General features: G+C 40.6%; 1 protein-coding gene across 3 annotated transcripts in view; it reads left to right on the forward strand.

The window, feature by feature from the left end:
• Nucleotides 1–5,756: 5,756 nt before the first annotated feature.
• Nucleotides 5,757–15,878, forward strand: part of dennd5a (DENN/MADD domain containing 5A) — an 84,053-nt gene continuing 73,931 nt past the window's right edge. For all 3 annotated transcript variants that reach the window (XM_078415388.1, XM_078415389.1, XM_078415390.1), the window contains exon 1: nucleotides 5,757–5,968. In XM_078415388.1, the coding sequence (XP_078271514.1) occupies nucleotides 5,875–5,968 (94 nt within the window). In that variant the 5' untranslated portion in view covers nucleotides 5,757–5,874. The remainder of the gene's footprint in view (nucleotides 5,969–15,878) is intronic.

The following is a 15,878-nucleotide window of genomic DNA, read 5'->3' on the forward strand; positions in this document are numbered from 1 at the left end:
TTATGGCCAAACATTGCAAACACACTTGAAAACGAGGTTTCTTCTCATAATCAAGAGGGAGGGACACTCCCATAATCCCAGTTTTATGCTTCACCTTATCAAAATGGTCCTTCCAGTTCTCGGTGTAAGCCCAGCTCCTCTGCACCAAATCCCATGTTAAAGGAAGAAAGGTCAGTTGGCTCAATTGCCAAGGAATATAGTATTTGCTTTGTTTCCTGAGGCCAGTTTCAATTAGTTGACAGGCTCATCAGTTTGTGGGCTGCCATTGGATATGAAAACGCAATCCTGCCCATGTACTGCAGGTCATTGATCTGAATACTGAGGCTCGACATATCTCCCAGACCTGAATCCGTTTTATGGATTCAGCAAAAGACAACACAACACACAAGCAAGATAGAGAAGAGAGGGTGGCCTTGGTTAACACTGGATTTATTCAGGAAACTTTTCATTTCCCACCTTTTAATTAGGTTTCAATTAGACCAATGTTTTGAGGAACAGTTCTATTCAACTGGAGAATAATTTTAGACTTCCTGCCATGCATAGACCATTCTTAGTGGTGTTCCATTCAGCTGGTGTTATTTATGAGGGAATATTTCACTGTCAGTAAATACCCTCATGGTGAAGATGAAGACTGGCATTCCTTGAATGTTTTCAATGGGTGATGCTTGCTGCAAAACCTGATAAATGTTTCCAACTGTCACCATGTAAGATAATTTTAACAAGCAAATGTTAAAGAATGAAAATAGCCCCCTCCAAAGACCTATCTCCTTAAATTCCATTATTATCTATGGAGACATTGAAATCTAGGTATTTCTGTCACAATGTTGTTCCCTTGTCTCCATCTGAAACAACTTTTTTTGTTCGTGCTGCCAATTTGCTCTTTATTTTCCACAAAGTCTATAAGAAAAACAATAGAAAAAAGGGAAAAAAGCAGGGTAAAACTGTGCAGTGGTTCGTGCTGTTGCTTCAAAGTTCCAGGGACTTGGGTTCATTCCTGACCTTGGGTGTTGTCTCTGGGGACTTGAGTATTCTCTCTGTGACTGTATGGGTTTCCCCTAAGTACTATAGATCCCAAGGATGTGCCAGTTAAGTTACTTGGTCACTGGAAATTATTCTCCAGTGAATGGTGAAAGAATCAAAGCAGTATGTTTTGTTTGTATGAGTATGATTGTGTATATGAGATGAGTATGTTTGAGAAAAAATAAGTTGCAAGGATCCACAAAATGAGACGGGAATGGGACTGATGTGATTGCTCTGTGGAAGGATAGCATTTCCCCCATGGGCCAGATGGCATCTTCACATCATAATAATAAATTACTATAAAACCTGTGCATTTCTACCTCTGGTGAACAGCTGGAAAAACCTAATTAAATCTCTTATTTCATTTGTATTTCATTATATTCAAGTAACCATAAGAAATAGATGCTGGCATTTTAGAAGTGTTTAGAATATTCAGTCTCGGGTGAAGAAAATGTATTGATATCTTGAGAAGCAAAAGAAAGTTAATGAATTAATCCTGGTACACCACTCCACCCCACTATGCAGGCCAGTTGAATTAAGTTTATTCCCTATTCAATGTTTCATTTGCCAACGTCATCCAATATGCAAAGTCAAGACACTAGAAGCTAATAAATCATATTAAAAATGTAAAAATTCTAAAATACAAATTACATAAATAAACATTCACAAAATTAATCTAGTGAGTAACTAATTAAATAAGGATCCCTAAATCAGTTATTAATGCTTACATAAGGCTGGTTAATCTCAACCAAACGGCACAGTGTTACAGTGGTGGAATTGGTGCCTCACAGTGCCAGAGAAATGGTTTTGATTCTGACTCTGCTGTCTGTGTGGAGTTTGCACATCCTCCCTGTGACCCCTTGGGTTTCCTCTGGGAGTTCTGGTTTCCTTCCACATCCCAAAGACGTGTAGGTTCGTAGTTTAATTGGCCTCTGTAAATTGCCCCTACCATCTCCCAACTCGCACACCCTCTGTCACGCTATATTCTTACTTCTCTTGTCATTAAGCTGGAAAGAGTACAGAGTACAGAGGAGATTTATGAGGATGCCACCAGGATTCGAGGGCCTGAGCTAGAGATTGGGCAAGCTTAGACTTCTTTCCTTGGAATGCAGGTTGCTCACTGGAGATCTTATAAATGTGTGTAAAATCATGAGGGGAATTGACAGGGTGAATGCACCAAGTCTTTTACCCAGGTTAGGGAATTGGAGGACAGGATTAAGGTGAGAGGGGAAAGATTTAATAGGAACCTGAGGGGCAACCTTTTCACTCAGAGGGTGGTAGGTATTTAAGAGACACTTGAACAGAAAAGGTTTCGTGGGATATGAGTCAAATGTGGGTAAATGGGAGTTTGGACTCAAAACATCATTGTCCACAGATGCTGCCTGACTCCAGCACTTTGTGTTTAGCTCAAGGTTCCAGCATCCTGGAACAACTCTATGACTCTATTAAATGGGACTAGCATAGATGGGGCATCAAGGTTGGCATAGGCAGGATGGGCTGAAGGATCTCTCTGTGCTGTATGAATATGACTCAATGAATTTTTCTGCAGTCTTGTGTGTCTTTATATTTTACTGCCATACTGAGTAGGTGTCACATTGTCTGAATCTGGAAACTTTGAAAGCTGTTTGTGGTGTTAAATATGACATAATATTCTTTGAAGAAGAATAAAGACTAATCCCACTGATCTGACCAATAACAGAAGTTAAATTGATTGGCCCCTGTCTCAATGCTTTTTCTGGAACAATGTGCCCGCAGAAGAACACTCACATTGTAACACAATGACTTCATTTCAAGATGAGGATTTAATGCGCATGTAGTGCAAGCATGTGACAGCAATAATATGGTTGCATACAAGCATATGCATTATTTGAAAAAGAGGATCTACTGCTTTGGAATTCTATCAGCATGTAGAAAAGCAATGAGACTAAATCATTTGTTACAATTAATGCAAAATGACCTTTTGATATAATACCAATTGTGTTTCATCATCAAAAGTCAATTCCTCCATTCCTGGTGTCTAATAGCCCTCGCCTATCACTCTGAATAATTCACTAATCAGAAAATATAGTTTTAATGTTCCTTGTTGACAGGTTACTGTAGGGGGAAACAGAATCGTGAGGATACAATGAATGTCAGACCTTTGTTTATTCAGTCACTTGTCCGGATTCACACAAATTTGTTTTTATGTGATATTCACCTGAAAGATTAGCTAGGTTTATTTCTCTACAAACAGAACGTGGAACAAAATAATATCTTTGAGCGGACAAACATTGTCTGCTGTAGTGATGAGTGCCCCAGTGTGAAATGGTCGAAATCAAACGGCCAAAGAAGGAGCGGTATGAAAGTCTAAATACTTTAATTGAAGGGAGGCACAGTGTATTCTGAAAGCTGAATGTGATTGATATTACTGGGAGGCATCAGTGATAAATGATCTGAGTGGAACAGGTCAGAGCTCATTTTATGTCCATTCTCCAGTCTGCTGCCTGCTACTATGAAATTCACTTGCAAAATTAATTGCTGAGGTAGAAATTATACTAACATTGAAGTTTTGTTAGACCATTTGGGCGAAGGAGGGGGAATGGAGGAATATAAGAACAAATAGTGCATTTGTGGGTAAAACAAGTGTTTGCATGGATGGTAAATGGTAACTTGATCTAATTAGACTAAATAGGCTTAATGAAAGTAATTTCATTATAATATCACAGATGCATTCTTCTTACCAATTGTGGTGTTGCAATCTCTTCCAGCGACTCTCCATTGTTGTTTCATGGTGAGATTATACTCTAATTTCTCTCAACAACTTAGGAAAATGCAAGAAATACTCACGCAGCATCTGTGGAGAGAGAGAAACATGGTTAATGTTTCAGGTGAAGACCTTTCATCAGAAACTTTAGATGAAAGGCCTTCGACCAGAAACTTTTTCTTTCTTTCTCACCAAAGATAGTGCCCAACATACTGCTTTCAAAGCAATTTATGTTATTTTATTTTAAATTTCTCGGATCTGCCTTATTTTTCTCACCATCCATCAGCCCATGGTTGAATGGTCAGCTTTGCAGATTGCTTCATTTTTTCTGAAGTTGCAAGAGTATTTGCAATCTTCAGTGAACATCCTACTACTCTGCGCTTGGGATGAAAGAAAGACTCATTGTTGAAAATGGTTGGGCCTGGGAATCTATCCTGAAGAACTCTTGCTGTGATGTGATCAGATTTGGACGATTCACGTTCAACAGCCACAGTCACTTTCTTAGTGCAAGGTATGGTTCTAACCATGGGAACAGTTTCCCCTTGATGCCCTTTGACTTCAGTTTACCACAGACTGCTTGAAACCATTCTGTTAATTGCTATCTTTGCCATCTCCACAACATTGAATAAGCAATCAGTTGTCGTCATGGTTATTAAATCCCCTTTGACCTGTTCCACCCTCTCTCTGCATTGTCTACCTTTCTTTGAAATTTCTCTTCAGAGATTTGTTGATGATCTAATTGTTGATGATCTAATTCTGGCCTCTTGAGCATCTTCAGTTTAATTTTTTGCAGGATTGCCAAGGCTCTGCACACATAATTGTTCCCAAATTTCATTTCTTCTCCACCCCTTTGATCAAACTCTTTGTCATCTGTTCTAATTTACCTTGATATGTTTCAGTGTCAAATTGTATTCAATAATGTTTTTGCTAAATGTCGTGGGACATTTTATTATGTTTTAAACTAAATATAATTGGCAGATATTGATTCAAAATAATAGCTGTAGCTGGGCTAGCAATATCAAAATAAATTCACATGTACACCCATCTCAATAAATCAGCAAAATATTAAAAAGAAAATCTGTTCCTTTGAGAACTTTGTCCTTTTACTCATAATTTTGGTCCATCATGCACAATACTAGACCGTGAAAGCTACATTATCTAATCCCGTTTTGCTTCAATATTCAACACAAAATAAAAGTACAGTTAGGTATTCTGTTATCTGAAGAAACATGCGGGCACAGCCAGAGATGGACAATAATAAACAAGAATGTGTCATGTTCACAGATTTCTTTTTCCAGATTTTTTTACTGTGCTAAAATGAAATGATGTCACTATTGCAGGCGAACAAATCCACTTTTACCAACTTTCCATCAGCTGTGAAAAAGGCATAGATTTGCATTATATTTTCACCTGAAGTTTGTATTTTGCATATATAGAAAAGTACTCTGTTGAAATAATAACTTTCGAACTGAGATAGAGGGGGAAGGGTGAGGAGGAGGGAGTAGGAGAAGTATGGTGTGAAGGAGGGAGTAGGAGAGGGGGGTGAGGAGGAGGGAGTAGGAGAGATAGTGTGAGGAGGAGGGAGTAGGGGAGATAGTTTGAGGAGGAGGGAGTAGGAGAGATAGTGTGAGGAGGAGGGAGGGTGAGGAGGAGGGAGTAGGAGAGATGATAGGAGGAGGGAGGGTGAGGAGGAGGGAGTAGGAGATAGTGTGAGGAGGAGGGAGGGAGGATGAGGAGGAGGGGAGATAGTGTGAGGAGGAGGGAGGGATGGTGAGGAGGAGGGAGTAGGGGAGATAGTTTGAGGAGGAGGGAGTAGGAGAGATAGTGTGAGGAGGAGGGAGGGATGGTGAGGAGGAGGGAGTAGGAGAGATGGTGTGAGGAGGAGGGATGAAGAGAGGCAGGACAGTTCTCAGTGGCTGCCTTTGTGAGGCGGGGTCTTATTGCAGCTGAGTGGTGAGTTGCTCCTTTAAGGGTTGTCTGCAGCCCGGCATGCAGCGCTGTTCCGTGCTAGGCGTTGCAGTGCGAGCAGTGATGGAAGCGTCGACGGCGAAGCCGGGTTGAGGAGCAGACTGTGCATAGCGGCCACGGGGATTCTCAGCCCAGCGGGCACCATGACTGCCAACACCGCCGGTTGCCGCTTTGCAGATTACTTCGCCGTATCTGGTCTGGACGTGGAGACGGGGTTGGAGCCGGACGAGCTCTCGGGTGAGTGTTTTATTTTATTTACAATGTAACCAGTCGCTTCTGTGATTGGAGCCGAGCAAACCGCAAACTTTAAACCCCCCCGGCCTCTTGGCTCATTGTACTAAAGATGTACGCACAGGAACAATTCGACAAAGTAAATCGGAAGCAGAGTGATTATAAGTGTGAAAAGAATGATTCGGTAGGTGTTTGGGTCGAATAATACCAGCGTTGTTGCCATTCACTCTTGCAGGAAGTGATGATGTAGTAGTGCTAGCTGCCTTTTGACAGTTCGCGCTCTGGAAATGGAGTTTGCTTTGTCCACTGTTTAATTGAATAACAGATTCTGAAATGTATAGCATCACTTTGGGTTTGATATGCCAAGTTCTATAATGTTGAGCAAATCTTGCAATCATGCAAATATTCATTGCTGCATAACAATTTTACAGAAGTGCTGTTATTTGCGGGTTTTTTTTAATAGTGTGTACATAATTCATGCTTACATTCCTATATCTGATAGAAAATTTGACAAATCCGCTGTGTTTATTAACCTGCAGCACATAATTATGAATGTATTAATTTGCAGGTTGATGTTTGCATGTGAAGATACAGACATGGAAAACACTGGTTTTCAATTTGCTCTTTGACTGTATTAAATGTAGTATTAACATTTGTGAGTGAACAACAGGAATTCTGATGACATGTTTTAAGATAAATCTGTTTTTGTAAATTGGGAGCAATTTGATCAAAGTCCTGTTAGTCAAGAAAGTCATGTTATTGCCGACATATATCTATCTTTCAGGGATGCTACTTTTTGACACTTACGTCGGTGCAGCTTAACCGTCTCACGATGAATATTTTGGATGTATATTTGCTTTCGATCGTTGTAATTGTTTTGTGGTATGCCCTGTCATTTTTTTTTTTTACCAGTTTATCCTACATCGTTTTATAAGTCGTAGATTTTATAGGTAAATATTTTGAAGGGATGTCGTTCAAATCTACCTACCATTACATGCATTCAACCTTCAGTGCATAATTTGTCCAGGATTTTCTTCCACCACTTTGTCTTCAGTGAGCTAAAGGAACATGCTGCACTTTTAAAATTTCTGGTACTACTTTATAAATACTGTGGAAGTATACGATCTTCCCAATTAACTATTATTTTGTGGCAAAAAAAATAGTTCTCGAACGTTAGGTGCGGCAATTTTATCTGAAAGAGTCATAGAGTTGTTTACAGATTGGCAATGCTTTCGTGTCTTCTGTATGTTTGGAAATGTCTGTTTTTTATAATTCCGGCGAAGTCGTGGCACGGTTCATGTGCAGTATTTTTACGTGATCAAGTTCTTGGAACTATAATTTATTTTGCACGGCTCGCTGTACTTTTCGTTGCTGGATTATTGGGTCTGGGTGATTCTTATAAACAATGGAGAGTGCCTTTGGAAGATTGTAGCGAGAGTTGACTCGAATCATCTGCTTTCAAATTGTCCTTGGGGTCCATCCACATCAGTTCCTCTCAAGCGAGGCTCAAAAAGGATGATGTCATTGCAACAGAAACTCTCTACAGGAAAGGCAGCAACTGCTGTATGTTTCTCTCTGGGGAAGCTAGCTACAGGACCAATCATACCAGGGGCATTGGTGTAAAGCGAATGCGGTTGTGCGCGGTATTCCAGAATACTAATGGCCAAATAATATTAATAATTTTCTTTTAATGACACAGTTGCTCGATTTGAACTAGGTTTTCAAGCACTGTTTTATAATGTGCATCGGAACATTTCAAGGCTGTCAGATACACCGGGTATGAAACGGAACAATGAAATTCGTGCTGCAGCTTTACAGGCACATTAAACGCTATCACAACAAATACAATCATCAAAGATAGTCTCAAAACGCTGGGGTAACTCAGCGGGGCAGGCTGAGTAATGTCTCCGGACATTAGTAATGGATGACGTTTCGGATCGAGACCCTTCTTCAGACAGATTCGAAATGTCACCCATTCTTTCTCTCCAGAGATGCTGCCTGTCCCGCTGAGTTACTCCAGCATTTTGTCTATTTTCGCTGTAAAACAGCATCTGCAGTTCCTTCCTGCACAGTACAATAATCATTTGTTCTCAGGAAAACCAGATGAAGATAGTACAAAAATCTAAGGTACATTGCAACAATATTAGTGCAACGTCTGTAATAGTTCAGTGCTGAGATAGGGTTATGGTCAGGGTTATTTCCCTCTGAATGTGTATTTGCTTTGTACCATATTAATCCGTTACAGGTTATTTTGGTACAAATAGTGAATATAAATCTTATTCTTAAAATTGAACTCAAAATTTCACAAAGATTTTTATGGTTTAAGCTTCGGAAATATTTTGGAATCTGAGGGAAAACTTTTGTCAATTGGTTTCAGATATTATAACTGCTGTTGCAGTTATTTAGAAGCCCATTTCAAGTGTGGTATAATTTGTGATGAACTCAAAACATAAAGTTGTAACTCATTGACAAGTCTGCTATTTTAATGAATGCCACTATTGGAGTATAAATTGGCATACAGTACTATGTTAAAGGCATTAATTAGTCTTAATTTGGAGGTAATACTTTGTCAATGGAGTTGGAGTACGGAAAGCAAGTACCTTCTAGGAATTAGTAGTGCAGAGGGGTGAACTAAAAATCCAGCCACCTGAATTCCAATTCCAATATGGTAGTTGGGGATTTTGAACTTGTCCATTAAATAAACTAGATTTTAAAAAATGAATACCTTTTATCATCTCAAACTCTTTTCACAATTTCCATGTACATCACGTACCAGAGTCATGTATCATGGCCCATTTGGAAGTGGCTGCAAAGATGTGTATAATTTAAAGGGGTAAACATGGGAGTCTTAGACTACATATCGCATGAAATCAGGGCATCAGGACAAAGGTGGTGAAAGTTTTGCATTTGCTCATCGGCAATGAAGGGTGTCATCAATATTGTTAAACAAGAGAGTATGTATGACGGAACTGCAGATGCTGGTTTAAACTGAAGATAGTCACAAAGTGCTGAAGTAACTCAGCGGGACAGGCAACATCTCTGGAGAGAAGGAATGGATGGCGTTTTGGATCGAGACCCTTCAGATTGAAAGTCAGGGGAAAGGGAATTGAGAGATATAGACGATGATGTTGAGAGATAAACAACAATGAATGAAAGATATGCAAAAAAGCAAAGTATGATGTCTCCTCCAACCTCATCTACTGTATCCGTTGTTCAAGGTGTGGCCTCTTTTACATCGGCGAGACCAAATGTAGACACTGCAATCGTTTCACTGAACACCTTCGCTCAGTCCGCTTGGACCTACCTGATCTCCCGGTTGCTACACACTTTAATTCCCCTTCCCAGTCCCACACTGACCTTTCTGTCCTGTCCTGCTGAGTTACTCCAGCATTTTGTGTCTATCATCTGCATATGTCAGTATACTGTGCCCATATTTACATTTGTAATAATCTATTTCCACAGTAAGTACTTGCCTGTTTTGATTTGCTTTGGTTAAAACTCCATAAGAGTCAGAAACGCATGCTTAGAGAGATTGTGATCCACAACTGGTAAAGCGAAGGTGCCCCCTTCTGTAGATGCAAGATCCATCGTGATTTTATTTGACCTGAGAATGGACAGTGTGAGTAATCCTTTGTTCATATCTACTCCACAAAGAGTCTTGGAGTTACACAACATGGAAACAGGCCCTCTGCCCAACCTACCTGTACCAACCAAGTTGCCTTGCTGAGCTAAGTTTGGTTTTAGTTTGGTTTAGAGATACAGTGTGGAAATGGGCCCACCGAGTCCGTGTCGATCAGCAATCACCTGTACACTAGAACCTATCCTACATGCTGGGGACAATTTACAGAAGCTCTCCTTTCTCGCCCTAAACCTCTAGCCTCTAGTTTTGGATTGCCCTACCGTGGGTTCAAGACTGTGACCATACAGGTCACCCTTCAACCTCCTTCGCTCCAGGAAAAAACAGGCCCAACATGTTCAGTTTCTCCATGTAACTCAAGCCCACCAATGACATTGTGAATCTTTTCTGTATCCTCCGTAGCTTGAACACATCCTTCCAGTAGCATGGGGACTAGAACTGTGTACAATAACCCAGGTGTGGTCTTACCAGCAAGTGGGAGAATGAATCACCATGCTTTCAGGAGATCAGGTGCCAGGCCTCCTTGGTGCTCATTTAATTTTTCCATTGTAATCTTTCCATTATAGTTGTCTAATGTTAGTCGATTGCTGCCATAAATATCCATCAAAAACCGCCAGAAAAGGAAGAATGTCATACATTTAAAAGTAACAATGTTAACCAATGAAAAAGGTATACTTTCTCCTCACCATTTCCTTTTCTTCTTATCCCCAACCAGTTTAAAAGACATGTACCACCTGCAAGGAAATGACTTTCTCATTTCTAAATTAACTTTATGTGGAAAACAGGAACCAGTGCAGGGGAAGCCGAGAAATGGGGGCGGGAAGTCCTGAAATGGGAACTGATACTGGAAACTCTTTAAGAGAGGAATAGTTCAGCTTCTACATTATTACAAGTTGTCTTGTTTTAGCTACTTGAATTATGCTGAACATGGTTCAATTGCTGTGAATGGAATGCTGTTTTAATAAGAACGATGAAAAACATTCCTTGGCTAAATGTGTTCTAATACTATCACAACAAAGAGAAACTAAACTCAAAACAAAGACAGTAAATTCTGGAATGAGTGTTGCCCCGCCCAGAATTATGAGTCTTTCTTTCCTTTCCCATGTGGCTTCTAGATTAGGCATTCAGTTGCAAATGCCTTGGTTTCCTGCTATCATGTAAGGTTGCTTTTCCAACATTTTAACCTAGCTGCAAAATATTCGTTTTTCAGATATTTAATCATTCCATTATCTGTTTCTTTTTTTTGCTTTTCTCTTTTTTTGTTTCCTCCTGAAGTTCATTCAAAAATCCTGAAGTTCTGACAGTTTCAAGTGAACATTTGGGTAGTGAGCAGTCCAGTATCTCTCAAAGATTTAATCATATGCTGGTTATTAGTTGCCTCTATATATTAAGGCAAGATATTTTGAAGCATTATGAAATGCTGAGCTGCTGATGACAAAATTATTGATGGCTAGAGTAAGGGTGTCAAGGAGAAAGCAGGAGAATGGGGTTGAGAGGGAAGATAGATCAGCCATGATTGAATGGCGGAGTAGACGATCGGCTGAATGGCCTAATTCTGCTCCTGTCTCTTATGAACTTATAAATAAAGTTATGAGCATTTGAGAAGGATTTGTGATGCTGATGGATTTTTGTCAATATGTCTGAAATGTACATAATGCTTTTTGATTGGATTCCTTCTGCGAGGTGAAACCGGGTAGCATAAGTAGCATCGACAGATCACTTCCAGATAAGCACTATGCCTTTGATGTGTGCTTTGAAAGGGAGAACAATGACACACCAACATAAGCCCCTGATGTCCCTCTGTTCTCTGTCCCTGAGATCAATGTCAAAGCATCTTCAAGTGGGCAAATCTCTGCAAGCATCCATCCCAGATAGTGAACCTGTGCAAACCAACTAGCTGAGGCATTCAAGGACATCTTCAAACTCCTGCTTATGAGGTTCCTATCTGCTTCAAAAGGATATTGAAACATTAATAAGAGCATGGTGACCTGCCTCAAATCATATTGTTTGGTAGCACTTGCATCCACCATAATGAAGAATTTTCAAAGATCAGTTACAGTGTGAATCAAATACTGCCTCAGAAATGACCTGGATCTGCTTCAATTTGCTTATTGCCACAATGGGTGAATAACTGATACCATCTTATTGGATCTCCACTTTGCACTGGATCATCGAACTTAGGTAATGCTGATGTTTGTTGACTGCAGTTCAGCATTCAGCACTATTATTTCTTCAAAACTCATCACCAATCTCCAAGGCCTGGACCTCGGTTCGGTGCCTTACTTTCCATCTGGACTTCCAATCGCAATCAATGTGGATTGGAAACAACATCTCCATCACTGACCATCAACACGTGTGCACCTCAAGGTTGCATTCTTAGACCCCTCCATTAATCTCTTTATGCCTCTAACTATGTGGTGAAGCACAGCTCAAATTCCAACTACAAATTCACCAACATCACCACTGTTCTCGGCCGAATTACAAGTGGCGAAGACTCGACGTACAGGAGAGAGATGGAACACCTGGTTGAGTGGTGTGGCACAACAACCTCTCGCTTAACGTCAACAAGACCAACCCAGTAGGCAGAAAGAGGAAGTCAGGAGACCACATGCCAGCTTTAATTGGTGGGTCAGTGATGGGGAGAGTTAGCAGCTTTAAATTCTTGGCCATTAACATCTTGGATGACCTTGCCTGAGCCCAGCATGTAGATGTAATCTGATTTCCACCCCAAACCACTGATTTGCTTTAGTAGTCCTGAGCCTCCCAGTCCACCTCCCTTTCCCTTCTCCCACCACCAAAGTCACTTCTTCCTGAAGTTCCCTAACCGTTACTCAACTCTGTTTGCAATCTTCTCGCCATCAGCACTCCATTCCCATGGACTTTGTCCCCTGTGGTGCATTTTCCATTGCAGAAGGCTGCAGCACCCTTTTGATAGTCTGGGGCATCAAGCTCGACTGACAAGCTCAAGCATCAAGCAGCATGCAACCTGTGACCGAAATGGTTGTTACCGTTCTGCGACAGCACTCATTTACAACACCTGTAGCCTGAAGAGAACAGGAAAGAAAATTAAAGATAAACTAAGAAGCAAAGATTTATACCCTCCAGATTTCAGAACATTTGAGCTTGCTACTTGTCACAGTGATGAAAACAGTGTGTTCAAACATTTGGAACTGCAATCTGCTAAATCTAGTTTTGTTTTGTCATAATTTTGGCAAGTTTAATTTCTCCTTTTTTTCTAAAGAAAAAAGGTGTCTGAGTTTGGGAATGCAGAATAGTACCATTGTTGGGCGGTGGTTAAAATGACTTGTTAATCTTGAACTTGCAGCTGAAGCATTCTGTTTTTATATACCGTCTCTCGCACTGAGTTGTTTTGTCATTCCAGTTCAAATTGAGTCATTTTATACTGAGCAGTTGGTGGTTGTGTTACTGTCCTTAATGGTGTAATGTTACTGCTGCTGCTTTTGTGCAATGTGGCAAGAAGCAGGTCTGAGGATGTCAATACTTTGCCAAAAGAACGACCTCTTCTCATTTTTGGTGCAAAGATGTTCTCTAAAATAAAATGAACCATATGGAATGTTTGACAGTTCAACAAGATACCAAGAGTATTGGGGAAAAATACCAATTTTGTGCTTTTTATGTTCAGACTTTGGTAGCACTATGGCTAACTTTAAAGTCTACAATGAATGTAATAGATTGTGGCCCTGAAGTAGAGAGGTTGAAGGTAAGAAAAGGACTTAGCTGGTATTTGCATTTGATTCTAGTGATGTGGGAAATTGCTCCTTGTCTTGGCTAAAAAACTATCGAGCAGATGCAGTGACAATGGCCATGGGAGGAAAAATGGAAAGAATAAATTTGGGAAGGAATGGAGTAAGGACGCGAGAAAGAAAAACATAGTACAGCAAACCCTCATTATAACGGACCATGGGGTGGGGGGGTGAGTGGTCTCTCTTATTGCTGATTTGTTCACTATAATCGATTAAGGGATTACTGTGTAATAGAGTATCATTGCATAAGTAGGAAATAAAGAACTGCAGATACTGGTTAAAACACAAAAGGACACAAAGTGCTGGAGTAACTCAGCGGGTCAGGCAGAATCTCTGAAGAACATGGATAAGTGACGTTTGGGGGTGGGACCCTTCTTCAGACTCTTGATCGGGAACTGGGCCTGGACTCCAGGTGAGTTGAGGTGAGGATCGGCGGAGTCATTGGTCGTGGCCAGAGTGTGGCAGGGTCGGCGGTGGTGGCGGCAGGCGTGGCCTGGAAGCTGTGTGGGCCAGCGGTGACTGCAGTAGGTCCGGCCTGGAAGCGTCCAGGGAGGTGGTGCGGGCCGGCGTCACCAGGTAGTGACGTTTGGTAGGTCCATCCGCAAAACCAAAACACGTTATAAAGATGTCCGTCATAACAAGGGTTTACTGTATCACCCAGTGTGGTTGTTATGGTTCTATTGAAGATACAGTTGCAAAATGAAATTATTGGAGGAGGCTTAGAAATCTTTAATTGCCATTTGCATTCTTTATATTGGAAGTTGTTCTGCACAGTGATTAAGCAGAAACCACAATGGAGGATTTATTTTAAACTTTCACCTCTCTCCCTAATTTTGAATGTTTTAATCCCTCCTATTCCCAAAACCGCGTTATTGTATTTTGGATGGAATTAAGCAATCTCACTGCTCTGGAGATTTTGTTGATACCAAAAGACAACTCAATCTCCGGACATTGTGGAAACATGCCACTAATTTCATAGGTTCAAAGACATGGGTACTATTTTTGCTCTTGCCCTTGCATGCATTCCTGTATGGCGCCATCCCTTGGGACCAGTTACATCCACCAACAGTGATGTCAGCATGCTGGCTCAGCACCAACACGGTTGAAGAATGAGCACCCTATTTTGGGCAATAAAATCAGCAAGTATGAAGTATTTTACCATGTACACATTCAAATTGAAAGCTTCCCTGATCATAATCTCAACCCTGCATTTTCTTGTCTCAATCGTATCAAGAATCTTTCTGCTTCTTTTGAAAATATTTGAATACCCTGCTTCCATTGCCCGTTTGATAAAGCGAGTTCCAACGAAAATGAACAATTCCGTGTCTTAAATGGGGAAATCCTAGTTTTAGATTACCTCATTAGAGAAAACATCCTCTCCACTTCCATCCAGTTGAGTCCCCTCGAGTATGTGTGTTTCAATTTAGGGTGGTACAGTGGCGGAGTGGTAGAGCTGCTGCCTGGCAGTGCCAGAGACCCGGGTTCCATCCTGACATCGGGTGCTGACTGTGCGGATGTTCCTCATCTTGTTGCTCTTCCAGATCTTGTTGGGGACAATGTTTTCTTAAGATCTGCCTGCACTTCAAAAGTAATCCACTGGTTGCAAAGCACTGAGAAATACACCCATCAGAGCAAAGTTGCTGTGTGGATGAAAATTCCTGCTTTTTGATCTTCTCTTCAATTTGTCACCTGTTTTGGCGTAAATTTGTTTTTGGGTTATATTAAGGTGAACATGAGCAGTTTAAGAATGGAAGTCATAATTTTGAAAAGTCGCTGATTAGTTTAGGAAAATTATATTGTTATGCTACAAATACAGGGTAGCAAATAGGGGGTAGGTCCTTTTGGTTTTCAGACTTGAAATAGACTAAGACAGATGGCAGATACTGAGAATTGGGACTTCTAGGTGGGATGTGTTGGCATGAAAAGCAGAGCAGGTGACACTATTGTACAAAATCCCTCTTAACTCAAATCTCGATCTGTAACAACAGAAAGGTACATGTGATAAATGTTGCAGAAGAAAAATAAATCACCTCAGATTTTATCAGACTCCGAGGTACCTGCACAGTAGTGGAATTGTGTTCTGGTCTTGTATGATTGGCGCATCTCCTTGTAATGTGTATATCTCCTGAGTTTTACCGTATGGCAAAAGTGCGTTCACACTACTTGGTGGACATTATCTGCGCTACGTAACGATAACCTTAATAAAAAAGGTGTCATTTAAATTTTTAAATAGCACTCTTGGATTTTCCTAATGGGTTGTTTGGACCTTGAATTTTATATTTACCAATTTGACCACTGTTTTGTTGAACATGCACAGGAGGATAAGGTGCACTGATATAAATAACGGTATAGTGGTACCAATGAGAAAAATAGAGTTGAGTTTTGTATTATTGGTTTTGGTATTATTACAGAATAGTCTTTGGCTTTTGGTAGAAGTGCAGTAGGAGGATAATTGCAGAAGCACATGGATATGTTTGTACTCCTGGAATTTACCACCATGATGAATGGGTATTGT

The sequence above is a fragment of the Rhinoraja longicauda genome, chromosome 18, assembly GCF_053455715.1.
Source record: "Rhinoraja longicauda isolate Sanriku21f chromosome 18, sRhiLon1.1, whole genome shotgun sequence".
Taxonomy (NCBI): domain Eukaryota; kingdom Metazoa; phylum Chordata; class Chondrichthyes; order Rajiformes; family Arhynchobatidae; genus Rhinoraja; species Rhinoraja longicauda.